The sequence below is a fragment of the Manacus candei genome, unplaced genomic scaffold, assembly GCF_025592945.1.
Source record: "Manacus candei isolate 608988 ecotype Guabito, Panama unplaced genomic scaffold, ASM2559294v1 h1tg000003l, whole genome shotgun sequence".
In the NCBI taxonomy this organism is placed as follows: Eukaryota; Metazoa; Chordata; class Aves; order Passeriformes; family Pipridae; genus Manacus; species Manacus candei.
This window is the reverse complement of record NW_026138051.1, coordinates 12591289-12618718: the sequence shown is the minus strand read 5'-3', so window position 1 is coordinate 12618718 and position 27430 is coordinate 12591289. Positions and strand designations below refer to the sequence as shown.

Genomic DNA, 27430 nt, shown 5'->3' with positions numbered 1-27430 from the left:
GAGAACAGAGGGTGCCTTGATTCCCAGCCAGCACTTAACCTCCTCCCTCTATTGTACTGCTCTTGCATAGGAAGTCTCATGGTTTCCCAGCTGCAGCAGCCACCACAGTCCTGCAGCTGGAGACGCCCAACACTCACTGCCAACAGTTAATCAAGATTCATCAAGTTTCATCAACTGCTTTGATTGCGTTACACATCAAGGGGCAGATAACACTGATAAACCCCTCTGCAATGAGGGGAAACCAGAGTGACAACGCCAGCAAATCAATAGAGCCATTCTGGATTTGCATGGGATGCATTACCTCAGGATCTGGATCTGCTCCTGGGTTTGTCCAGGATAAGCAAGATTAGATCTGGATCAATCCCGGGCTTACTGGGGCTAAGCAAGATTAGACCGCAGATCAGCCTGAGTATTGATCATATAATTTGTCACTACTATGCTTGGGAAAAACATCCCTCATGCAGCTAACTGAGGCTGCACCAGCACGAGGGGGTGGTAATGCCAGCCCTGCTCCCCTTGCTATATTCATTAGACGTGTCACTCACTCGGCACAGTCATTGTTTTCTGTGATAACGTACTTAAAATTCAGCAGTGCGCTCTTCCCCACATTTAAATAGAAACAGTTACCCCGGACATATATTATGCATTAAAACAGCATTTTAAGAATTGGAGTAAGAATTCACCTGACTCCTCATTTATCTGTAGCTAATGAGGCTCCACAAACCAGCACCCCGTGGAAGCTCCTGCCCGGGCAAGAGCCAGAGGGACCATGACATCAGGATGGCATGCACAGAGGGAGCAGCATGTGGTCTGGGAAGTAACTCAGGGGAGAAACCAGATGAGCATCCAAGGAAACCAGGTGCACAAAGAGAATGGGGAATGATCTGCAACACCACTTGCTTGACAGCATCTGCCAGCCACCGGCCGATGCAATGTGACGTTTTGGAGTCTGGGATGGGGACGTGACTTCATCTAGACCTCGCTAAGTTGCCCTGGGAATTTGAAGGGTTTGATGATTATAATAACTGTTTGGGTTTTTTTTTTTTTGCATGAGCCACTTTTTATGCATCCCTGACTACAGGAGTTAGAAGGAATCAAAGACTTTCAAGCCTTCTGGCAGCTTTGGGGTCCACAGCCCACTGTGAGCAGGGAGTAGGGGGAAGCACTCGCCCAGCCTCTGAAGTCTGCTCCTCCTCGGGGAGCAGCGGGAAGTTATTTCTGCAATATTGCAGCTGGATCAACCGAGGAGGAGATGACATGAGATTAATGAAATAATCGTGCTCTGTGGGCTGAGCAGGGAGCAGGGCAGGATATTGCCCTGGCAATGCTCCTGGCAGCAGGCTGAGCAGCAGGCAGGGAAATCACAGTCACCAGCCTTCTGCCCCAGCCTTTTGCCTGCAGCAGCAAGAACTTCTGTCTGCATCTCTCCTGTGCCTTGTCCCCTCCTGGGCAAAGGAGGGTCATTTCCAGGTGCAGAGACTAGAAGTTACTCTGTTCAAGAGCACCAAACCACAGCTTGCTGTGTTCAGTGTGGTGAGTCCAGTGCTTGGTGCTCATCCATCCAAACAAACATCTCCCAAATTTCACCACATTTTCACAAGGTATCCATGTCCTCCTCTTGCTGAGTGCACTATTGAAAGGGTTATCTGCTAAAGTCAAGTGTTTTTGCAAACGTGGCGGGTGACACCAATAAATCACTGGGTCACACTGCTGCCAGGGAGATCCTGATGGGCCACCTAGTGATGGGTTTGTGACCCTCTTGACTCCCACATCCCCCTTTCCATCCCAGGGTCTTGCTTTGTTTTCCACTAGGAGCCCCTAGAGAGCTCAGCCACATCTGCAGACACCAGTTTCTGCAAACAACCTCTGTGCAGGTTGGTTCTTTTTTTTGCTGCTTATCCCAGTAAATATGTTTCAGTTAATCCAATTTGCTCCCACATTGAGTCGCATCAAACACAGCAGCTGCCAACTAAATATTAAAGACAAAAAAAAGCAGCTCCAGCCCCTTGCTCACAGTATGGGAGAAAAGGCTCAGTGTGGGCATCACACACTGCAATGGGCAAACAAGCCCCTTGGTCCCCCAAGACACTCCTGGGGTGCACCGGTGACAAGCAGAAAAAACATAGGGGCAAAGGACTAAATCACACTTGTACATCCTCCTCCATGTTTCTCCGCATTATTTAAGAGAAAACATGTTCTCTTCTAGCCTTTACTCTTTTCCTTTTGTGCTCAATTCCTACTGCAGGCAAGTGAACTAAATCAAACACTCCAAGCCCAGGTTTCACAAAGCCACTCTGATTAGACTCTGGGTCTAATCCAGACCTAGGAAGTCATCCCCATTCCTGCAGCAGGGCAGAGCCAGCTCTCAGATCAGACAGACGCAGAGCCATGCAGACCTGGGCTCAGCAGAGCCAACAGCTGCCATGCATGGACTAAAAACCCAGAGCCCAACACTTATGGCTTTGAACTGCAGATCCAGGTCCAAACTCTGGCAAAGAGCCATGCCCTGGGAGTATACACATGGGCAGCTGCCACTGACTCTTTCCAGGACCATCATAAGACAAAGCACGAGCCTGAGGCCACCATTTCAGGCAGTGTTTAGAGCAGAGGGCAGACACCACATGCCAGCATAGCCCCAAGTTCCTCACTTGAGCATCATGTGGGTGTGGAGCACTTGCAGTGCCATCACACCCGGCTGTCTAGACAACCCAAAAGGAGCCCACGAATCCCCCACATCCTCACAGCACCAGGACCTTGCAGGAGCATCATTGATTTTCCCAGAAAAATGACTCCTACCTGCACCACTCCAGCAGACACCATGGGTAGGAAAAGGTGGGGTGACAGAGGGGCAGCCCCACTCATGGCCAAGTAAGGGCAGGGAGGGGATTCTTCCCCCTCCAGGGCACCTGTAAGGTCCTGAGGTTAGGTCAGGCACCAGCATCTCCATGAAAAACCTACCCCCGCAGAGCAAAATTGATTTGTTTTTAATTAATCTATTCGGAGTTGGAGTTGAGCTAGCTTTAGGTGCTATTTAAGCTGCTTTCCCTATGCCTCGTGTTCAGCATTTGCATGGTGGGATTAAGTCAGATGGGGGGGAGCAGGAGCAGAGAAATGAGCACCTCTGGGTGTGCCCAATGTCTGCACACCCAGAGTGAGGTCTGAGCCTCCTCACAGCCCTCTGTCCCGCCCAAAGCATCCCCCCATCAGGGCAAGGCTGGGGGAGCAGTGAAGGAGCCCCAAAAGCTTTGGGGTGCAGCATTGGAGAGCCAGATGCCAGCAGCCTAAGGTGCTCCAGCCCAGCAGAACCCCCAGCAGCCTCCACCAGAGATCCTTCACATGTTGGGAAAAAAGCTTAGCAAGGAGGATTTCTCCTCTCTGTCATTAACCTGACATAATGTCTTTCCTGCTGGCAGCTTTCAGGCTCAGCAGGTTTGTTATAAAATTCATTATCAGATATTGCAATCACAGTCACCTTTATTGGGCTCTGCATTTACAATAATTAGGCCAATAAACACTGATTTATAAAAATGACAAACAGGAACTCCCAGTAAGCAAGAAAAATGTGCTTTCTTTAGCAAGCAGTTTCTCACAGAACAAAAAGAATTGTAAAAAGGCAGAAACCAATCACTGCAACTGACAGCAAAGTAAAACAGGTTCTCCTGGGAATTTCCACTTCCTAGCCAAGACCTCACCAGGGACAGACACAGGGTGGAGACCCCAGTGCCAGAGTCTGTAGCCCCTTCTGCTGCAGAACTGGGGAGCAGGGGAGATGCTGGAGGTGCAGTGGGAACAGAAGATCTTTGCAGGTGACACGGAGAGGGAAAGAACAAGGAGAAGGCAGCAGGAACCAGGAGAGAGAGAGCAGGAACAAAGTGAAGAAAGAGAAAAATTCAACAAAAGGGAAGCACTTTGGCAGGAAGGGAGGCAAAAAAGAACCTGACAGGTATAGCAACGGGAGAGCAGAGCAGTAGGAGAGAAAGAAGGTGGGATGGAGCTTCAAGCCCTAATGTCAGGGAAAAAATAAGAGCAGGAGTGAGAGAGGAGAGAGGGATGTGTCATCAGAGAGAGGGCACTGCAGATGCTCTCTGCATTCCCACACTGCTCCAAAGGTACAGACGCAGCCTCAGTGGGTTCTGTGGGGCACAGCCAGGCTGTGACAGCAAACCAAGCCCCCCGGAGCAGACCCTTGTGTGTATGTTGTGCAGAAGGCAAGGGCAGACACCCCATACAGCAGATATGTGTGATGGCGATCCCAAAGGCAAAGACTCACCAAGTCAAGGAAAGAGCAGAGCTGTGGCCAGCCTGGCTGCAGGGGAAGCAAACTCGTGGGGCACAGAATGGGGCCAAGCACAACACCAGTGGTCCTGCACCACAGGGGCCTAAGTCAGCCCTCCTACAGACCCCAGGACAGGTGCTAGGAGAACCTCACCCAGGGTCAGTGCCCTGGGACTCAGGCACCTCCCAAAAGAGCAATAGCTGAGTCACCCAGGTTTCGACAGCACCCCCAGTCACAGTGGGGCATCAACTCCTGGAACAACCCAGAGCAGCTCCCTGTACCACCAGACACAGTAGGGAGCACTGGGAACCCTCCGACCCAACACCAGTCAGGTAGCAGCCTCAGGACAGGGCTGCCCCTACAGCCGGGCTGGAGGGAGCACGGCAGGAGCGCTGTGTCCGCGGACCGGCAGCCAGACCCCTCCCGCAGGCGGGAGAGCCGCGTGTGCCGCGGTACAGCAGCAACAATATGCTCATCGTCTCCCCTCTGCACCCCCTCGGCAGCCCATCTGCGAGCACACATGGCTGAGGCGGAGAGAAAGCTGCAGAGGAGAAGGAGGAGACCCTCCCCTACCATCATCGCCCCGTGGGCACACAGCCCAGCCCGACACAGGTGCCGCTGCCCTACAGAACGGGGCTGGTCAATGCACACATCACTGCCGTGACCCCGCAGCTCCCACCTCACCTACATGCACCAGAGCCTCCCCCCTGCTCTGTTGCCTACCTTTTTTTCTGTATTTGTCCCAATTTCTTCATGCTGATCCTCAGCATACTGTGTTCCTGGGAGCCCTGCAGCCTTCCTGCCCCCAGCAGCCAAGGGCAAAGCCCAAACCTGCCTGCAGCCACCCCACCCCCTATATACCTTCCCGGCCAGCTGAGCAAATTGGCTCCAACCGCCTTTGCTCATGAGGAACACCTGATGCCCCAGGTGGAAGCATAGCTCTCTAGAGTGCCCCCCAACCTGGGCATCCCTAGGGCCCCTTGGCTTCCAGTGAGCATCCAGAGGGGAGCCAGCACCAGCTGATGAACCCCAAAAGAGTTACAGAGCTTTCCGCTTCTTCTTTCTGTTGGAGCCAGAGGTGGGCAATCATGCTGACTTTAGATCGTTTTATTTATTTTATTGATTTTTAAAATAGCTGCTTTTCTTTCCAAAAGGACTCTGGGGCTGTGAACAGCTTGACTGTACATGCGAGAGCTGCAAAAAAGGCAGCAGTGGAGCTGGAGGCACAGGGAAACAGGCAAGGCTGCGTGGAGACACTACTGAGAAAGGACCAGGCAAACCCTCAACTCCTGAGCCTCAGAATCTTCCCAGGAACCTCAGTGCATCCAGTACACCTGGGAATTCATCCTCCCATCTCTGGACTGTGGCTACATGTGGCCTCAGAGGACAAGGGAAAATGGTGGTTGCAGCAACACAGAGCAATTAATGGCAAAGGCCATCAATGGGAGATTTAATGACATTCATAGAAAAATTAACTGCATTGAAATGCTTTAATGGATTCTTTCTTGATTAGTAGCATTTGGGAGTAATTTCAAATCTGTCTTTGTTGCTTTAGTAAGTAAACAACATTAATATGTATATCAGGTGACAATAAAATAAGGCAGGAGCCTATGCAATACTGAACTGATTCAGCAGGAAACATTCAGTATGTTAATATTAAATGTTTTAGGTTTGCTAAGCAGTGATAATACACTAGTTATTCTCTTCACACAATCCCAGTGCAATGAAGTAATTTTTACCAAAATTTTTCTTTTCCCTGTAGCTTTCCCACTGTAAAGTTCTCAACTGAGAACTTGAGGGACCTGGCAGTCCCTCAAAGGGGAACCTGGTGCCTCTCCACATTGGGCTTACTGCTGCTGCTGGAGGGACCCAGAGTATCCTTCCATCCTGCAAGGGACCCCCAGACCTGCAGTACCACACCTGCAACTCCCTGAGCAACCAGGCTGGCCTCATCCACCTCTTTCTCCTGCACCTCAGACACAGTCATTACAAAATTACCAGCTTCTAATGAAGCAGGCTGGCAATTAACTGCTGCCAGAAGAGCGTTGGCACCACTCCGAGCATCATCTGCTGCCATGAACAGGGAACCAAATAACACCCCTGTACAGTGGTTTTGGGCAAAGGGCGACAGAAGGGAGATCACTGCAGGGCAGAGGAGACACCAACCCATCACTCTCAGGTGATCCTCTTCCTGCTTTCCTTTCTTGCACATCCAAGAGGAGCTGCAGAATATTCCTTCAGATGTACACAACTCTCAAACTATTTTTAATGAAAGTCTTTTCAGTGTGACACCAACACACACGTAGCTTTCAATTACATTTTAGCATTCCCAGTAGGAAGCAGCTCTTTATTGGGAAAAGTGATTTACAACAGTGCAGGATTATGGGTTTGGTCTTTGCGTTACAGGTATTCAAAGCCTGGTGAAAATAAAAACTGCTCAGCACATATTCTGCAGCTGAGCTGAGCCTTGTGCATGGGGAAGCATTTCGGAAGAAGTTAAGTGTTTGAAATAAAACCGTGTAGTCATCTGGTAGAACAGAGACATGAAATTGTTATTTATCAAGATGAAACTGGCATTTGGATAAAATTCTCCAGTGCTGTTAATAACTTCTGTTGACGAGGGAGTCGCAGCAGCAGCAATGAGGCAGCCGTCCCTTGAGCTCGGAGGAGTGGGATTTTTCACGGGCTGTGAGCAAGGAGAAGCGTGTGTCTTCAGTAATAACTTTCTGAGCACCTCCATCAGAACGGCCACCATGAATTTATCTTTCTCTTTTCTCTCCAAAAAGCCTTGTCAGTTTTGAATAATTTGCTGTGAGTAGCGGCTGCTGGAGTGCCACATGGCCACGCACGTCTCCAACACGAACTCCAGCTCCCTGAGCAGTTTTATCATAATGATTAAGTTTCTTAACTTAAATCAAGGATGTCTCTGGAGTTCCCTGCGATGATGTGAACTTAAGATAAACAATGAATGATGAATAGGCCAATTACTGAAACCTCCCTTACTGAAACTTTCAGTTAAGGCCGTGTATGGCTGGTTGGTAAGAGGAGGCGCTCGTCCTCTCATCTGACAAATGTTACAAAAAACAGGATGGTTTGAAGCAAAGACAGTTCTGTGTAATCAGGCACTGGCTAATGAGCAATTTTCTTTTATATGTGATTTTTCCCTTTCTCTGTTTTGCTGTCTGGGATGTTGGAAGTAAGAGAGGGAGCCGGCAGCCTGAGCCACATGCACGCAAATACTTCATTCTGGTACAAATCCCTGCCCTCTGCTCCCACAGCTGGTCCCAGTCCAAGGCACAAAAGTAGCAGGAGATGACCAAGGGCTGTGTAGTGGTACTATACATCTCCTGATGGTGAGGAAACCTTTCCTGAGAGACCCACCCAAACCAGGGGAACAGCGTTTCCATAAGTCCACTGGCAGCTTGCTCAAGGCTTTGTGGGTACAGCTGCAGAGGGGGACAGCCACCTTGGACCACAGCTGAGGATCAAAGGACAGGCACCTTGTGCCATGAATGCATCACCTCAAACAAGCTGTCAGCCAGTACTCTGGATGTGTTTTGGGGCTTAAGCACCTAAAAAAGCAAAGCAAGAGGCATTTTTCCTCAGTGGAAAACAAGGATAAGGGGCAAAGACCGATGAAGAGGGGGACACAGTGGGGTCCCTCAGGTGCTGAGGTTCTGTGTCACTCCCCTGGTTCTGTCCAGGAGCGGGTGCCACCACTGCCACCACACCACCCGCCAGAGAGAGCAGCATCCCACGGTAAATGATATGATTTACTTACTGCCCATGGAATTGCCCAATTAATTCACTATCCACATTAATATTATGCCTCATTTTTAACTTTACTGTCTCCATCGTTCCAATTTAGTGCTGCTCAGAGATGCTGCCACTGACCTTAATGGGTTTTTCGTTATAAAAAAGAGCATGATATTAATCACGAGGGGGTTTCAGCTGGAGGTTGCTGCCCTAGCCCCACTGCTTTTGGGAGCTGCTTTTTAGTGGTTTGGGGACCTGTTTTTACCAGGCTTTTCGCCCCCGCTCACACTGTGTACAATCCTTTGTGCTGTCCAGGAGGAATTTCTTGGTATAACATTTCCAGGCACAGAGATTTTATGCAGCAGTCAAGCTATGCTGCGGATATGATGGATTTTTCCGGGCAAATTGGAACAAGGAGTAGAAAACTGAAAGGATGCACCAGTCATAGCCAATGAGCCTCTTATTGTCCTGTATAAAAATCAAATGCCTTTTAATCATTTCAAATGTTCTTCTGGGTATCAATTAGTCACACATTAATATCAGTATTGCTTCTCTTCCTCAGTTTGCATCAGATTAAATTCTCCCCTGTCATATGCACTTGTGCTCATTAGCTTCAAGGAAAATTAGTGATTGTTCCCTCTTCATTGGCATTGATGAGAGATTTTCATCAGAACTGCTTTTTATACAGGGAACCTGATTGTCATCTTAAAGAGATTGAGGGTTTTTCCCCCTAAATTGTTGTCTTTTCGTAAAAAAAGAAAAATACTTTTTTTTCCTCTAAACCCCTCAACTCTGAGCATTGGGGAATGGGGGGAGGGAAAAAACATTCTTGATGAGTGTCATCCTGCAGTTTCTGTCACTCTCTGCATCTCAACTGTCTGTCTCCTTGTCAGGATCCAGTGGCTGTCGCACACCCACAGCTGCTGAGCGGAGGACACTTGGGGTTGCACGGGGTTTTGCTGATGTCACCCCTCCCTGTTCAAGGCTGAGTATTCATAATGCTCTCTGTGGAGAACAGCAGTGTTGAGGGATCTCATTCTGCTCCCTGCCCTGTATGGAGCTAGGATATGCAGTGCTGAGCTGGCTCTGGGGCTCCACGTGCGTGCGTGTGCATGTGTATGTATGCACTGTATATGCCCACTCCCATAGCTCCCCATCCCTCCTGGGCAGCAGTGCCCAGCTTTGCAGGCTGCAGCAGAACTATGTCTTCAGCCCAGCCACAGGATCCCCCCACCCCCTCCAGCACTCACCCCGGCTGCTCCATCCCCTGCACTCCAAGCGCTGGAAGGGACTGGTGATATTTATTGAGTTTTATTAACTCCCGGCCCTGGGAGGTTCTCACCTCTTCCAACTAATTCAGGCACCTGACTCCTGCTGGAGTTACAGTGATTGCCATTAAAAAGCTTGACATTTACCTTACAACAGTAATAAAATAATAATGCCTAATTTAGTTTACGAGTGGTATTTGCAGTGTTTCCTGTGCCTTGAGTGGGGGATATGGTGAAGATCCCTGCTCTGCTGATCAATTACGTCTGTTTAACGCCACTGCTGTAATTCTTTCCTGTAATCAGAACCATCTTTCAGTAGAGCTGTTCCAAAGTTTTCCTCTGAAACTCTAATTTTGACAAGAAAAGAAAATGTTTTCAAATACGTCAGTTTCCAGTGAATAACAAAAGCTTCTGAGATGGAATTTTCTAGTAAGAAGTGGAGACAGACAAACCTGGTGTCTGCACAGATTTGCTGCATTTAGATTTCCAAAATCTCTCAGATGTTTTCAAAGGCTGCCTGTGATTGATTTCCATTAAAAAGGGATTTTTTTCCTCCTCCAGATAACCTCATCAATATGATTCCCTTCTGTTATTGGCATCTCAAATATTAGACACCCCTGGTGTGTTTTACATCTGTGGCACTACCAAGGGGCTGTGGGGTGAGGAGCTCCTGCTGCTCCAGGGCCAGGGAGCCCAAACCCCTCTGCAGGGAGCAGATACACACCAGGGCACACTCCTCTGGCACACACAAGTGCACAACGCTCTCCCCAAGCTATTCAGCATCTCCACTTCTGTCCCTCTGGGATTTACCCCCAGGTTGCAGGTAGCGATGTCCCCAGTGCTTGCAAAGCCAGCCCTGGACCTGCTAAAAGCAATTTCTGTCTCCATTTCTCATCCTGAGCAAAACTTGATGTGGATTTTAATTTTTTCTGTGCAATTTTAATTAGTACATGATGCGCTCTGGGTTTTTATTAGAGTAAACAGCTTGGAAAAGGAGTTCCATGCCAGCCCTTCTACACCAGGGAGCCTCATCATGTTCAGACTAGAAACCTCACTCCGGATTTCTGAAAGCCTTTCTTGAGATGGGTTCATTTCCACGAAGAAACGCTACGATTTCAACACAGGGAAATTTTTGAGCGTATTGAAAGAAAAAAAAATTAGTCAGGAAATTCCTGGCTAGGCCGACTTTGGGGCAAGGCTCTGCACGAGGCGGGCGTGGGATGCCACAGCCCTCCACTGGGAGAGATCAGGCTTCACGGCACATGCACACTGCGCATGTGCTCACACGTGTGTACGTGCACACCCGTGTCCATGTCCACGCAAACACATTGCACACACACACACACACACACATGTGTGCACACACATGCGTGTACATACACACCCATGCCCACCCGTGCCCGTGTGCCTGCACACACATGCTCGTACACACGTGCCCACATACACTTGGTCCCTCACCATTCCCATCTCCCCCCACCATGCCCGTGTCCCCCTGCCACGCAGTGACCCCACTGGCAGCTCCGGGGCTGCACCCACTGCAGAGCCCCACTCACGAGCACAAACAGGGGTAAGCAGCCCCGACTGCAGCAGTGCCCACGTCCCCAAGCTATGGGGGGACTGGCAGCATTTGCACAGCCTCGCACCTCCAGCCGTTGCTGCATGGGCAACAGGGTACGGAGGAAGCAGAGATTAAACCAAAAATGTGACCCTGGACGTATGTGACAGACACCGACCGCGCTGTGAGGCTTCATGTGGGCTCGTCTCCAGCAGCGTGGGAATGGCTTGTGCCCTGCAGACAGGAGCGCTGTGGGAGCGCCTGGGGCCCCGCAGGCTGTGGGGAAAGCTGGCTGCACCTCCATGGGGGCGGCCGTGACCCAGCCTTCCCACCGCGTGTGCAGACAGAGCCTAACTCCACCTCGGAGCGGGCTGGCGTCGTCGCACACCGAGGAGACCATGGGAGGGACGGCTCGGGAGAGCCCGGAGCACTGCCGCTTTCTGGACGTAAGTTCATGGCTTGCCTTGCCACCCCGCATCTCTGCAGCACCACAAATGTCTGATACGTGCGTGTCCTTCCTCCTCGAATCCTCGGCACACCCCCGGCTATCACTGTTTTGTCATTAACTAGGCAGAAGCAGCCAAGCCGCGGAAGAAGAGCTGCCCCAGGTACCAGATCTGTGGACTGCTCCTCGGTGTGCTGCTCCTTTCTCTTATTCTGATATTTTTTGGTGTCAAATACCTCTGGAACCCAACACCCAGAAAAGTAAGTAAAAACTCTTTGATACAGCATTTCAAAGCCTTGTTTCCTCAGACAGAGTCGTCCTCCTCCCCTTAACCCCTGAAACTTTTAACTACTCCTCAAAACCCAAGCAACTTCACAAAGTGCATTTTCTCAGACCACAAGTATTCATGGCACTTTTAAAAATCTCTGTATTATTCATAACTAGCTTTTACTTAATACAGGCTGAGTTTTTTCCCTGCCACTGCATTCTTTCCCCAGTTGACAATTACAGGGGTGGGAGCTACGCCACGAAGAGTTAAAGTTACTCTTATTTCACCGGCAGCAAATTCTATGACAAGTAAGAAAATATTTTCCATTTCATTTCAATTATCTTGCCAGAAACCAGTGGAAAAGTCATTATGCCACTGCATAGAGAGGAGAGAAAGCCAGGATGCAGTGGTGATTGATTGTCATGGATTATATTTCTTACTTTAATGTGTCTGCAATGTGAGGGGACGATGAGACAGATTAGCTTCTGGAGGAGCTCCTGCTAACTGGATTGGGCTTGTTTATTCCCAGCTCCAGACGGACACTGCTGTAAGTGCCGAGCATGTCGGGGTGGCAGCAGGACTGTGCATCTCCCCTCCATCTCTGCCTGCTGCCACCCAACATCCTGACAATTCTGCCAAAACTCTTTTTTTATCCTGTACTCCAAGTAAATCCCTTAACCTTGAAGCTAACAGCCTGCCTAGTACCCCTCATTCTCCTTTCCTTTGAATTTCCATGCTCATCCAGGAGGCCCCACTTTGCACTCTGGCGCCAGCAGGTTTTGACAACTCTCAAGAACGCTTACAGAATTCCCATGTGCAGCCAAGGCAGCCTGTTTCCCATGCTGGCAACTCCTCTCTCCTCCCTGCCCCACGCCAGAGCTGCTCCAGCCCAATCAGGCTGCCCTCCTACCAGGCAGAGGAAGCACCCTGCTTGCTGGAAACTTTGTCTTCTTATCAGAAAATAGAAATAAATACCCCCCAAAATAAAAGAAAAAGCAATAAAAGCCAGATGTGCCTCCAGGATCCTGCCAAGATGGTTATAAAGTCTCTACTGTTCCTAGAAAAACAGGAGTCATGCCAGCCATGAGGGGAAGAGGTTGTTAACCCCTGGAGGGGAGGATTTCCATTGGCAGTACAGAGACATTGCCAGTCTCAGAAAGCATATCCAGAACACCAGTCCTTGGCATCCTCACCAGTGGGCACTGGTGAAGGATGGAGTCCATCCAGCCCTCCCCAACACCTGATGGGCAGGCAAGTGGAGTGTGAGGTCACAGGAAAGCAGAAATGTTCCTGCAGTGGAGCTGCATGCTGACACTCCCAGTGTCCAGCACTGCTGTGTCCCAATGGCTGCAGGGCAATGTCTTCTCCAGCTGGCCCAGGAGCACTTGGGGAAAAGCAGGATGGGGGGAGGCTGGAACTTCCTAACACTCAAAAATATAAACCAAGGGGAATTAAACTCTTTAAAGAACAAGAAACGCTTCAAGCTCCCGTAATATAACCAGAGTGTGGGAAAAAAACTTGAAAGAAAAGTTGTCCCTCTGAGGGGTTGCCTTGGACTTGGCTGTGCCCCCTGCAAGGCAGCACCTGGGCCAGCGGGCACAGCGGATGATGCAGCTAACAAGGGGTTTTCATCGCAGCCTCACAGGGGGGTGTATTTCAATGATTCACCAGAAAGTGTCATTTTCAGCCCTAGAAAATATCTCACAGCTCCCTGAATAGCACGGAGCTGGCAAAGCCCAAGTGGGTTAGCTGGACGCTGCACTGGCCAAAGTAATTCTTTGTAAATGGAGAGGCACTCGAAGGTAAGGTGCCACCCGGGATCCTGCCCTCCTAGAAATGATTCATGGCACCATGCACATTTTGTCAGTCAAAACTAGCAGCCTTACAGCCATTTTAGGCTTCAGACTGTTTTTACCATATCATAAAATCCATTGAGAGCTATATATCTTTGTAAAAGCTTCTTGCAGACCAACAGGAGATGCTCATCACTGCCAAGGTGCATATCACTCCTCTAACCTTTAAGCAGGGGTGAAGGTACCTAGCAGTTCCCACAGCCAGTTCTGTGCCCAGGTGGATGCAAAATGGGTTATGCTGATGCTGGAAACATTGCTAAGAGACTTTGAAACCCCCAAATGGGAAGATATGTGCAGGAATCAGGAGACTGTGAAAGGGGGTTTTGGTTGGCACTGAAGGCAGAGCCCCTGCCCCACACCAGTGGGGCCATGATGCTCCTGCCCTGGCTCCATGGCCATGCCAGGGGATTAACAGGGCTTTCCCATCACCGTGCCTACATCCCTCCTCCCTGCCCAGTGGACTTGAGGGGTTTTGCACAAGCCCTTTGCTTCCACAGAGCACCGGGAAAACAAGACTCCCTGAGGCTCGCCAGCTCACGCTGCGCCAGCAGGATAATTTCTGTGCTTCAAATAGCATCTGCCACTACTCATCCTTTAAGGGTCAGGCATCCGCAGAGACTGGAGGGCTGCCGGGCTGGCTGAGTGCGGCGAGCACCTGCGAGGAGGGGAGGGCTGCTCCCTCCGGCGCTGCTCACCCCGGCTCCCCGTGGGGAGGAATGCCGCCGGGAGGCCGGCTGCTACGCCCCGAAGCTCTTCAGCAGCCCTCAAGGAGGTCTTTGATCCGCAGGCGATCCTTGATCTCCTCCAGGCAGAGAGAGGCTCTTACCTCTGCCTTTCCAGGAAAAACAGAAGGCACAGAGATGGAGTGAGTGAGCTGAGGACACAGTGATGGAGTAAGCGAGACGGGGATGCAGTGATGGAGCAAGAGAGACAGGGAGACAGTGATGCAGCAAGCAAGGCAGGGAGGAGGGAAAATGAGGTCCCCTTGGGATCAGGACTTCAGTCCCACCTGGGATGTAACCAGGCTCATGCCACAGAAAGCACGAGCAAGAGCTGAGCTGTGGCAAAGCTCCTGGTGCAAGTGTGGGATGAGCATCTTTTCCTAGGTTTGACACATCCCAGGCTTGACAGACAACTACCCTTCATTCTGGCTGCATCTTGACCTTCTGCTGAGCCCTCGCACCAGGGAGCTGCCTCTCCTTGTGCTATCCAGAAGGTTGCTTTGGCTCAGAGCCGCCGTGTGAGGAAGCAGCCATGGCAGGATACCCAGCACCAACCTGTTCACCCACTGGGCAGCATGTGAAACTGGGAGGGGTGCTGAGCTGACCCCTGTGTGACTTTGGCCCTTACAGGTCTATGATATGGAACATACTTTCTTCAGCAATGGTGAGAAGAAGAAGATTGTGATGGAGATCGACCCCCTTGCCAGGACAGAGACCTTCACCAGCGGGAATGGCAGTGAGGAAATCCTGGAGATCCATGACTTCAAAAATGTGAGTGTGGCACTTGTCCCTGAGACCCCCCCAGTCTTGAAGCAGGACTGATGGGACCCCTTAGTGTGCTGTGGAATCACTGAAGCAAGTCCCAGGACTATTTGCTCCTGCATCAGGGAGAGAAATGCTCAGACTTTCTGAGGATACTCTCAAAGGAAAGGAGATGTATACCTACATAAGCTTCCACTGGTATTTATAGTAGCATGGTTCAGTTCCAACAAAATACATCTTCAAGCAAGATCTGGTTATTGGATTTACCCTTGCAAAGGAACACAATCATCATCAGTCTATCCAAGCCCAGTACATTCATCTGTCTGGAGAGCATTAAAACCTCATGACGTTGTAGGCTCTCTCTGAAACCTAATTAAAATTTGTAGGGAAATACCCTGTGCAGTGACATATGGCAAAATTTTGAGCTAATAGCCTAGCAGGAACTGGGGGATGAATGTTCATATAACCATAACGGTCAGATACTATTCTGCATATTTTTATTTATGATAATGAGAGCTCATGATAGTTATAAGGAGAAGGGGAGCGGAGTAAAATTTTATGACTACCTGCTTTAAAATATTTACAAAAATCCCAGTTCTCCCAAACCATAAAATGCAATATCGCTTAGGAGAACCTGTTAGTGCATCTTAGCACCACTGTGGAACAGAGGTGGCACAAAAACATCAACATCAAAAATATGACTAAGTCCTCCTCCAGCTGTACCTTCTGTACAATGGGTTATTCGTCCTCCTCTTTGCCCTGACTGCTTTTTGAGTGTTTGCTTTGATCCTGCAGGGAATAACCGGCATCTTCTTTGTGGGACTTCAAAAATGTTTCATCAAAACTCAGACTAAAGTCCTACCTGAGACGACAGAGGCCAAGATCCCCGAGCTTGAGGTAGGTGAATAAAACAGGGCACCTCTGTCCCCAGTGAAACTCACTCCTCTCCCTGGCATAGGAGAGTGGCTGCCATTCCTGCCACCCTCCCATCTGCGCCAGCCTTCCCAGAGAGGCTGCAATAAAGAAATAATGAGCTGTGATCGCTTCATAAAATGCTCTTATTTCAGAGGATTGCTTATAAAAACAAGTGAAAAGAGACGGGATTAGACAGTGACAGACAAAAACCTCTCAGCACAATACCGGAGATCAAGAACAATAATCCTGTTGTAGTCAAAAGGTCGCAAGGCAGCTCAGGATTAGCAGGCACCAAAAAGTCAATCAAATTGTTTTCTCGCAGGTTTGAGCCTCGTGTTCTCAAGCAGAATGAGGCAGAAGTAAGGGATTTAAAAGAGCAGCCACTTCTAAGAAATGTGATTTGAGAAAACTCTTGGTGTATAGACCTGAGAGGTGGGAAGCACCAGGCTGGGGCCACTTCCCTGCATGTACTTTCTTCCCACTTATGTGCCTGGTTGCTTCCTGCATCAATTTATCTTTTGCCCACTGCATCCTGCTGCAAGGAGCCTCACATTTTGCATGCTGCATGGAAAAAGGTGTTGGACTCCCTGTTTTAACCCCTCTCTGACCCCGGAGTGATGGCTCAGTCCTTTGATGGCAGTTGTCCCCTGGCCCTGTCCCCATCCCCAAGGCCCCTGTGGTGGCACAGCCTTCCTGCCTCCCCATCTGAGAGACGACGGGTGTTAGCAGATTGAATCCCCCCCAAGGATGCTGCCGCAGATAAAACACCAGCAGGACATGTGTTTGAAACGAAGCGTGGGCAGAAACATTTCCCTGAATCATGACCCAAATTCCCAGACACCGATTCTTTGATTATGCCCTAAGAAGCTAATAGATCTTTTCAGCTACCATCATAAAAGGGATATGACTTCCCAGGCTTTAGCAGAACATCGCCCCGGGTAGAGAGCTGAAATGTAAAACCCAGTGAGATAAATGTAGATTTAAGCTCTAGCCATCTCTTCTCAGAGCCTGCACGCTGCCAGGTGCTGCAAGCAGCACCGCCCCAACCCTGCAACTTCTACCAGAGAATCCAAAAACAACCTAGACTGGGTCAGGTTGTGTTGGCTCCTTCCTGTGTCTTCCCAAAGTCATAAGAAAAAAACTCTGTGAGAGAGATATACAGCTCCAGACGCCTTCTGAGAGAAATGCCTTTTGCCAGCTTGCTCTATGGGCTACCACCAACAACACAGACAACGTTGCCTTGGCAGAGAGCTCAGCGCAGATCCATCCAATAATCTTTATATATCTCCCTCCCTAAGTGCGTGCCAAAACACACCATGGACTAATGGAACGACAGAGACATGTGGTATAAATTACAGAATACAGCCGTGCAGAGAATTTCTGTGAGGAATAAATTAAAGTGTTCGATCGCAAAATCAGTAGCAGAAGGAGAGAGGGATTAAGTACTAAGAGCAAAGCAGAGAGGAGATGTTTTAATCTTGTGTTTGAATGAGTTGGGGTGCTTCAGAAGGCTCTTCTGAATAGTGGGGACTGCACAGGAGGCCTTGGGATGATCAGCTAGGAGAGGAGAGAGCATAGTGGTTTTGACTGAAGGTGGACAGGAAAAGATAAGGCTTGCTTTCTCCCCATGTGAGGACCAGTTGGGTACTTTGCGTGCACCCAGAGAGCACCATGAGCCAAGGCAGATAAAGTCCAGATGCTCTCTGGGAGGGGAGAGGTGCCTCTGGGTAAGCCAAGGGAAGTAGAAGCAGCCAGTGGTGGGGAGAGGGTGTCTCCCATGTGGATGACCATGCCAGGGTCAAATCTTGCTCTTTTTCCAGGGAGAAGAAATCACCACCACCTACTTTGAGCAGTCTGTAGTCTGGGTGCCTGGGGAAAAGCCCATTCAGAACAAGGAATTCCTGAAGAGCTCCAAAATTTTTGACATCTGCAGAAATGTGACCATCTTCTGGATCCACCCCACACCAATAGCAGGTACAAGGAGCCATCTCCTCCCCAAGATGCTCTTGAACCCTCTCACCAGGAGCAGCTCTGCCATGTCCCCCACTGTGACATGGTGGGTTCACAGCCTTGCTGTACATCTCAGATACAAACACAGTGTTGCTCATGACCACAGGAGATCTCGGCCAGTGTAATAGCAGGGGCTGAAGTTTCTCTCTGCAAACTGCTTGTCTCTGCCAGCTCCCCACTGACCTGCACTTTGCAGAGTGGCCACCCTCCTCATAACAAGGGGAAAAAAAACCCAATCCTTTGTACCTGCAAAGAAACCAGCGCTGCTGGAAACTGGGACGCCTAAATTCTCGACACCGCATGAACATCAGAGTGTGAGCAGACATCTGCATCTAAATCACACGGCAGGGTTGCCACCTCCAGCTGCTCACTACACAGCCCTCACAGAGGTTGTGGCCTCTGAGATCTGCCGGTGTAATTACCCACTCTCTCTAACCCACTTCCAGCTGAATGAGCTAGTTTAAAACTCCCTACTGAGAAAACTCCCTCTGCTCTGCAGCCACAGAGCCACATCATGTCCCCAACAGGTACCGGCCACCCGTGGTCCTGAGGGCAGGTGGGTATCAGAGATCCTTGGTGCAGAGGGAGGCTGGTATCCTTGACTTGTCTCCTTTCTGCTCCCTCATCCCTGCTGTTAGACCCCGTCTGCAGCGGCACTTGTGTCCCAGGTCAGTGGGTCCAACTGGGTCACCAAGATGCATCCAATGCCTTTGCCGGAACAGCAGTGTCCTGAGGCTTCCTGGCATCTCCCCCCAGCAAAGGAAATTAGTGCTGCTGTGGGTCTTACCCAAGCTATGAGTGCTGTATCTACAAATCCACCTCACAGCAGCAGATCCCACCATGAGGATGTGCTTCTACACACCCACAGCCTCATGCAGGAGATGCCAGCAGCACCCACGGACACCCGTCACCCATGGGCATGGGGATGGAATGGGCCATTACCTCCTACAGCCCTTCTCCCAGGCTGGGTGAGAGCAGGAGGAAATGGAGTACTGATTTCCTGGTGGGTATTTTCTGTACCTTGGCACCAGATTCTGGTAGACACATTAGTTCTTGCTGCAGCTTTTGTCCCCCTGCTCTGTAGTTGTTGACAGCAACATTTGGGCTCTTCCTGTAGCTCCTGAGCTGGCCAACCTTGAAGGGGCAGAAGAAGAAGACCCTGAACTGCTCATAGACAACCAGAGCTGGCTGGATGGGGGGAGCGAGCACGAGGTGGAGAAGGATGCACAGCTGGGGCCCAAGCGCCGGGCACGACAGCTCACTGAGGAGGACCTACCCGTCAATGACTATGTGAGTGAGAGAATTACACCCTGGGGTGCCCTGCCCATGGTCTGGGGTGCCCTGGCCACAACCCTGGGGTATCTTGGCCATGCTCCCACAGTGTCCTAGCTATGCTTCTTGGGATGTCCTGTCCATGCTGCTGGAATGCCCTGTCCATGCCTCTAGAGTGCCTTGTCCATGTTCCTGGGGTGCTCTGCCCATGCCTCTGGGGTGCCCTGCCCATGCCTCTGGGGTGCCCTGGCTGCCTTCCCAGGATGTCCTGTCCATGCCCCTGGGGCGCCTCAGCCACACACTGCCCTCACTGCACTGACTCTGCCTCTTCCCCGCAGTCAGAGAATGGGCTGGAGTTCCATCCCCTGTGGGACGAGCGAGGATACTGCTGTGCCCAGTGCCGCCGTGCCAACCGCTACTGCCGGCGGGTCTGCGAGCCCCTCCTGGGCTACTACCCCTACCCCTACTGCTACCAGGGCGGGAGGGTCATCTGCCGGATCATCATGCCCTGCAACTGGTGGATTGCTCGGATGCTGGGCAGGGTGTAGCACCCACCGCTCGGGTGCTGCCCCACACCCGCCCGCCGCACCACCACCCAGCCAGCTGCATCCTGACACAGCCAACACGCAGGTCACTACCTGTTTGACGTCCAGTGAGGTGCAAACCTGCCGACTGTGGCACCCTCACTGTGTGTATCCCTCGGCATCCTGCGCTGCTCCGGCGGGGCTGGGTGAGGCTGCGCTCGAGTGCGTTGCCGCCATGCTGAGCAGCAAGAGGCAAACAATAAACGTCTTGTATGAGTGATTGCAAAGAAAATGGAAAGTCTTTTAGTCTCAGTCTGATGCTTAATGGGTCTGAGAAGTGATCTAATTGCTTGGCTGCCTCGTCATGAGCATCCATAACTCAGGTACTGGGTCTGCCGGTGCTCACCTCACTGGGAACGTGCAGAGGTCCCTAATTTGCTCTCTGATGGCGCTGGTGGTTGTTCAGCATGTCCTGACCCCCTGTTCCAGCATGCTCTGATGTGTTCAGTAGTTGTTACTGACAGCTCAGGGGTGCCACCAGTCCCCTCTGGAGTTGTCTCAGCACAGGCAGAGGAAGGAGCTGGCACAAGGAGCTCCCCGAGGAACCAAGCATCCAAAGTGAGAGGGAGCAAAGGGTGTGGAGTACCCAAGGGTGACTAGCTGTCCCCAGCTCTGCTACCAAAACTTGGTGCTCGAGGGGAAAAGTAAGTCCTTGACACTGCAGCTGCCCTGAGCAGGACAGTGCCTGCAGCAGTGCTGAGGGCTAACATCAAAATCCCTGTGCACCCCTGTGCAGCCTTCCTCTGCCCACAGCCTGGGGGCTCACACCAGACCCAGGTTCAAGCTCTCATCCCAGGGAGCCAGCTGCTGCCAAGGAGCTCTGACATCCCGCAGGTATCACCAGGTGAAACCTTCTCTGTGTCACCAAAGAATCACACACTGTCATGGCCAGAACGTACATACAGAGAAGGGAGGAGAGGTCAGAGCCAGACCCTCCTCATCTTCCTGCATCTCCCATGGGGACATAAGCATATTTTCAGAGCACCTCTCCAAATTAAAGTGAGTTGTCTGCGTAGGTGCTATTCAACCAGGTAAGATCCACATGCTCTGATGGCCACAGTGCTGTCACTGCCTATGAGCAGGCTGAAGAAGCCTCCACACTCCCCAGGTTGGCACAATCCATGCTGGTTTTCCTGCAGCAGCTCGGAAACCTCCAGGCTCCCCATGTCACCCTCTGCTGGCACTATCCTTGTCCACCTGGCATCACCTCGGCCAGCTGCCCTGGGAAGGGATTTGCCAGTGGAGGCAGAGGCACAGACCAGGGCAGGGCAAGGTCCTTCCCTCTGTGCAGGCTTTCAGATGAGGATGGGTTTATCCAAATATGGTTCTGCTTCTCACGTGTCCTTTCCCTGTCTCCATCCATCCATTAATTGCCATCAGCCAATCTCCAGCCCAGTTTCTACACTCTGACGCACTCTGCCTTGCCATCCCAAGCCAGGAGGCTTTCAGCCTGCCAGGAGCTGACAACAGTCTTGATTTACTCACCTAGGTTAAGTGCAACACAAGGATTTTGGGTGTTCCCCTCCAGGTTCCTCCGTCAGCAGGGAGGCTGACCTGTAGCGGGTGCTTGTCTGCACTGTGGGGTGGCTGGGCTGGGACAGCTCACCCAGCACCAAGGCAGCATTTGCCACAGTGGTGACACTGACAAAGGGCCACCACTGCTACCCATGGCTTCACTGCTCTGTTTACACCTGCCTCCTCTCCAGGAACAGGACAGGCAGCCCAGCATCCAGCCAGACACAGCCCATTTGAGTTCAGTGCTTAAGACTCAAAAATCCCCCAAGCTTGGCAGAGGGGAACTTCACTACATCACTGCAGCATCAGGCTTGACAAGGCAAAGGCTTGCTGATCAAACAGCCACAAGATGAGCAGTAACAAAGGAACGTAAAAGCTTAAATCCACATTTCTTGCCCTGGGGAGCAGCTGGGGATTGCCCAGTACTGCCCTGCCCTTTGCTCCAAGGCAGTGGCCAGCCAAGGATGCACGTGTTTGCACTGGGCTGAACTTACCCACCTGGCTCCTGGGCTGGGATGCTCCAGGCCCTCTGCTTCAGCACTGTTACACAACCTCTGTTATGAAGAAAATTCAATTACAGAAGTTATTTGCAAGCACAAGTGCACTAGTGCACGTTGGAGGAATGTGAACTGCAACGGTCAGAGGTTCCTGCCTGGCCCGGGGTGAGCGGATCACCCCCAGCAGGGCTTGCTGCTCTTCAAGCAGAGGAATTTCTAGGACATGAAAGAAAAGTCAAGGAGGTTTCATAGAGTAAAATATCTTAATATTTATTGTGTCTCAGGACAAAAGAGTTCTACTCAATACATAAAATGAGTTGAAGCAGCATATAATACTGACAGTCAGGTCACAGCTGACTCGGTGCAAGGACACCTACCAAGGTAAAGGCACCAGGAGTTACATCACCAAATCTCACTACAGCTTACAAAGAATCACTACAGCCTGTACTTCAAGAAGTACAACTATAAAAAAATATATAAAACCCAGGGTAGGGATGAGAGAGAGCTTGGCAACAAGCCAAGACCTGGCTGAGTCAAGGCTTAAAACCTGTGTTTTAATAGGGCAACAGCCTCATCTGTTGAGGGGAGGGGATCTCAAAGGGGCTGCCAGAGGGGAGGGGAAGCATCGCTTTCCCAATGGAGGCACTGAAGATGAGCACTGTGAGTCCCACGAGGCCACCAGCAGGGTTGGTTCAACATGGCACAGCACTCTGCACTGCCAAGGAAAGAGCTGCAGTGCCCGGAGGAACGTGCTGGCTGTAACCACCACAGCTACACTAATTATCCCAGGCGGTGGCACAGCAGAGTAGTGTCAGGACAAGTCCCTGAGCACACCAGGGCAGCTGGTGCACTCGTTTCTATGAGCTAGTCGAGAAGAAGATCAGTCAGTTCAAAGCAAGATTTCACAATGTGGCATCCAGAGGAAAACTGAAGGTGGAGGTATCCTCCCCAGCCATGGAGAGCATTCCCTGCAAGACACAACAGCAAAGGGATAACAGACAGGATGGATTTATACACAGCTTAAAATAACATAGGAGACACGGTCTTGCAGGTTGCCTCTAAGTATATGCCCCATGCATGGTGCCCCTATCCCAGGGGCAACCAGGCAGCAGCCAGAGATACAGAGACAGCCCACTAAGCTCACAGACATACCCAGCCACAGGCACAGCGTGCTGGGGGCCAGCTACACCATCTCATACTGATTGTTCGTGATGTACCGGGACAGGCAGCAGGCGAGAATGATGCCAATCAACTGAAAAAGAGAAAGAAATCCCATGTATCAGAGGTAGCCGAAACCAGGATGAGGTGTTCTGAGGAGAAAAACCTGACAAATTGCTCCAGAGTTATATAAAATCCAAGGATGGACATTGGTGTTTACGAACCACAACAGGGGCTGCTGTGCCCTGCTTTGGAATCACTGAAAGTGGCTGAAGCAGAGGATCCTGGCTGGCACCAGCCAAACAAGCTCCTCACAAGAGACGCTCCACATCCCATCCCGTTACATTTTGCTTCATGAAGCATCTACTGTTTTATGGTAATTGTGGAGATTACACAGATATCAGAAGAGTCACAGCCAATTACACAGCCACCAGAGAATGGCAGTACTTCTCCCTGTTACAAGGGCAGTGGGGAAACAAGGCTGCTGTTCTCACATCAGCATCTGAAGGACACGGTACTGTTATCACAACATGCTCTGTTATCACAACACAGCCCCCCAGCACCCATGCAGACATTCAGGGACAGGTCCTGCATGAGCCTGGCCTCCACAAGTGGAGTTAGAGGCAAATCAGCACAATGAGTCCCTGTCAGCCACACAGCCAGCAGGGCTTGCTGAAGGAATAATAAAAGCTAGGAACTGGTCATAATCCTCAAGCCTGCCATCAGCTGAGATACTTTTGCAGCTGGGAGCGTGTGTGAGTTCACCATTTGTGTGTCGGCCACATCTCAGTGACACCACAGCAAGCACAGCCCAACCAAGGAGGAGCATGGGGCCAGTGGCTGGGCACAGCAGAGCAGCTATATCTCCCAGGCTCTCCCAAAGCACTTGGTAGCACAAGCTGCAGCCAAGGGCTGTCAGCTCATGCCTCTCCCCCAGTTCACTCCGTCCGGTACGGAAAACACACGGCAACACACTCATTACAGCAGAGTATCTTGGCAGGGTTCCTTCTCCCCACGCCAGCACCGGCAGCCAGTGGTCCTGGCCAGCAGTGCCTTGATGCTCATGTTATGGCCTCTGTGTGCTGGGTCAAGGGGAGGGTGAATTCAAGCCCCTCCAAAGCCAAGGCCAGCTGCTTAGCACCGAGAGCCCAGCAAGCTCCCACAATCCAGCTAAAGGAGGGACGGCTGCACATCCTGCAGCTCCCGCAGCAGTGCATAGGAAAACCCTCAGCACGTTGGGAAACCCCACCGCAGCGTCAGTGTGCCCAACACCCAGCCCGGCAGAGCTGGGGGCAGGGGCCTCTCGTTTCCTGCCGGGATAAAGCCTGCCGGAGCAGGGCTGGCGAGCAGGCTGCTGCTGCGGCTCCCGCAGGAAGTGTCCTGCAGGATAAAGTAAAGGAGAGGCTGCGGAGCAGGAGGGAGGGGACACAATGGTCAGGTAGAGTGGCACGTGGGGTGTCAGCCACCAGCACAAGTGGTGCCCCATGGGTACTCACAGGGACCCTCTCACACAGAAACAATGCCAAAACTCCTCCCTGATAACAAGAGAGGTTGGCGGGTAGGAGAAGAAAGGGCGCAAATTTGATCCCTGACAAGAGCAGGCACAGGGAGTTTGTTTGTCTCTGTTTGGCTTTCCTTAAGTCAGTGGTTTTGGAGGGGAGCTCTTCCCAAATAACCTGGGCTCATGGAAAGAGAACTGGTGCTTCAGCCCTGGGTGTAAGAGACTCAAGCCTGCACGGCGGTGAGATTAAACCCAAGGGGAATCTGCGGAATGGCTGCTCCTCCCTGACTGAAACTGGCCGTGCCTTTTGTACACATCAGACTTTGAACTGAAATTAAATACCTCCAGAGACACACTAGCTTCATTCTGCACTCCTCCTGAGCCAGGAAAAGGAGATTTACCTGGAAACATGCGATGCCAAAGGAGATTCCAGCCACAATGCTCATTTTGGACTCCATAGTTGACATTACCAGGAAAAAACAACCCTGCAGAGGAGGGAAAGCAAGAATATGGGTCCAGTGCTTTTCACTCCCAGGAGTACAAAGCAGCACCTCCCCAGAGCACCCACAGCTCCAGGTGAAGATGCTCCTATGCAGGTAGATCTGGGGTTCTGGCTGCCCTCGTGCTGCCTGACCTCAGCAAAACAATTTCCCTATCAGTGCTACCCCAGACAGACTCTCATCCCAGACACTTCAAGAGGAGCATGGCCCTTGGGCTGCTCCCAGCAGGAGCACTGAGTTGAGCAAGGTGACTCATCAGAGGAACATGCCTTGCATCATCCAACCATCCCTGCCGGATGAGGTCACCTGTGCTCACCACTCAGTCAGGACTTTGCACCAATGGGACGTGTCACCATTACTGAAATAAACTTTACTGGGAAACTACTTCCTTACTCACCTGTTCTCCAAAACACACAGCCCCAAGTGCCAGTGCTTAGGTCCAGCTGGTCCCTGACCTCCAAGGAAGGAGTGGGGGGACCTGAGACAGTAGAGAGGACTCCAAACCCTTCCCCTACCTGCACTCCAGGGGAGTCTCTGGGCCACAGACCAGCTGCATTGATAGAACAGTTCTCCTTTCAAGCCTCCCAGGGACAGACTAGCCCTTCTCCACCTGCCCATCCCTGCCTCCAGGACTGGCAGCGGGATTTTTCTGAGCTTAACTTACATCCACAAACACTTTCAGCTTGGCCTTGTTTGGGTCTTTCAGATCTTCCTCTGAGCAGTCATTTGGCCTCTTGCAACAGCTCTGGGGGATGCCCTTCTGGCTGAAGTATTCAGTCCTCTCCCAGTCCGAGTAGTTCTGCACTCCACAGCACTGCAGCTGGAGGGGGAAGCACATTTGGGGAGCATGGTCACACCAGGGTACTGATCCCCTAGTCCCACCACCACTCCCATGGGGTCACAGGGAACTTGCTTCTCCAGGAACTGCAGGATCTCATCCAGCATCTTTGAGATGGTGCACATATGACAGTGACACTGATGCTGTGGGGGGTCCCAGGGGATACCCTGGGGCGAGGGGAGCATTCCCACCTGATGCCAGTCAGACACCAGCCTGGAGTACTCACCGTCCTCTGGATGGTGTCGACGGCCTCGCTGTGCCGATCTGCAGTCACGTTGTAGTCCTTCAAGGCCAGGTTCAGGTTACTTTCAAAGTTTGTCTTAATCTGCAGGAGAAAGGTCTCAGTGGTGGTGCCGTGCTCTCCCACACTCTGGGACCCACATCCCCGTGTTAGTCACCGCTCCATGATGGCAGGAATGACTCCGGCTGTGGCCAGCAGACACTTCCCAGCCACCAGGCAATTAGAGGCTGTATTAAAGGGCAGCTGGATGCACTGTGGCAGCAGGGATGCTGCATGTAATAACAAGGACCTGCGCAGTGCCAACTCCCCCCCAAGCAGGCTGCTCTGTGGCGCAGGAACCCTCTGAGGAGCTTTAATTACTGAAATTATTGCAGAAGATAGATCAGAGCCAGAAATTACAGTCCAGGGCTACTCTGCCAGTTCTGGTGGAGGGGCAGTGTGCTGGGCTGGGCTGATCCTGCACCTAGGCTCATCCTTCTGGGTCCTTACAGGGACCAAGCTCCTCTTTGGGCTGTTTTAATACCATTTCTGCTAAGCTAAGCACCACTCCCAGCAGCACCTCTGTCCCTCCAGCGACACCTGCAACTGCACTTGGGTTAAGACAGCATCAAACTCACTATGAGATGGCAGCGGCCACCCAGACTCACCTCGTGCCTGAAGACAAAACCCACGACGGCGGCCACCAGGACGATGAGGAAGATGAGGGACAGGAGCATGGCATACTGCGGGCAGAAAGGGTGGGATGGGAGGGGGTGGATTGGATGGGGTAGGACGGGATGGGATGGGGTAAAATGGGATGGGATGGGGTAAAATGGGATGGGATGGGATAGGATGGGACGGAACGGGGCTGGAACAGGGGGAGTTTAAACAGGATTGGATGTGGTAGGGATGGGGTTTGAACAGGGCAGATTGGGATGGGAGGGGATAGGGATGGGGTAGGGAAGGATGGGACGTTTCGGGATGGATCAGGACAGGTCAGGATGGATTAGGAGAGGATGGGACCCCATCCCGCCCTGTCTGGGGCCACCCACCAGCTTGAGCATCCAGGTGCTGCCGCGGCAGGTGGCAAAGCAGCCAAAGGTGCCCAGGAGGACAACGACGGTGCCGGCGCCCACCAGGACGAAGGGGACGTTGGTGGCCTTCTCGTCCAGCAGGGAGAAGTAGACGGCCAGGCTCACCCTGCCCCAGACGCCCACGGCCAGCAGCACAATGCCCGACACCTGGGGAGAGGGGACAGCTGCCGTGGCTACCGACTGTCACGACAGAGCGGCGCGGCCGCGACTTGTCGCGGGGTGTTGGGCGGGGCGGGGCGGGGCGGGCGCTCACCCAGAAGATGAAGGTGTAGGTGAGCAGGACGCTCTTGAGGCAGGTGATCACCGGCTTCGTCTGCAGCCGCCGCGACGGGGACGCCATGGCCGACACCGGGCGACTGCCGGGACCGGGGCCGGGGCGGGGCCGCGGGGACACGCCCCGGACACGCCCCTGGGCGGGGCC

At 51.8% G+C, this 27430-nt stretch overlaps 2 protein-coding genes across 3 annotated transcripts; one reads left to right on the top strand and one right to left on the bottom strand.

Annotated features, from left to right (window-relative positions):
- The first annotated feature begins 11251 nt into the window (after positions 1-11251).
- TNMD (tenomodulin) lies at positions 11252-19904 on the top strand. The gene is made up of 7 exons (XM_051785183.1): positions 11252-11301; positions 11426-11560; positions 14774-14914; positions 15701-15802; positions 17641-17794; positions 18948-19120; positions 19441-19904. The coding sequence occupies exons 1-7, from the start codon at positions 11254-11256 to the stop codon at positions 19648-19650; spliced, it is 963 nt and encodes a 320-aa protein (XP_051641143.1). The 5' UTR covers positions 11252-11253; the 3' UTR covers positions 19651-19904.
- A 2044-nt stretch (positions 19905-21948) lies between these two features.
- TSPAN6 (tetraspanin 6) lies at positions 21949-27415 on the bottom strand. 2 transcript variants are annotated; one of them, XM_051785774.1, is made up of 8 exons: positions 27263-27415; positions 26968-27156; positions 26584-26658; positions 25922-26020; positions 25522-25677; positions 24759-24842; positions 22851-22950; positions 21949-22666 (listed from the first exon to the last, which is right to left on the bottom strand). In XM_051785774.1, the coding sequence occupies exons 1-7, from the start codon at positions 27347-27349 to the stop codon at positions 22882-22884; spliced, it is 759 nt and encodes a 252-aa protein (XP_051641734.1). In that variant the 5' UTR covers positions 27350-27415; the 3' UTR covers positions 21949-22666; positions 22851-22881. The 2 variants fall into 2 exon arrangements, with proteins under 2 accessions (XP_051641734.1, XP_051641741.1); XM_051785781.1 differs by lacking the exon at positions 26584-26658.
- Positions 27416-27430: the final 15 nt, after the last annotated feature.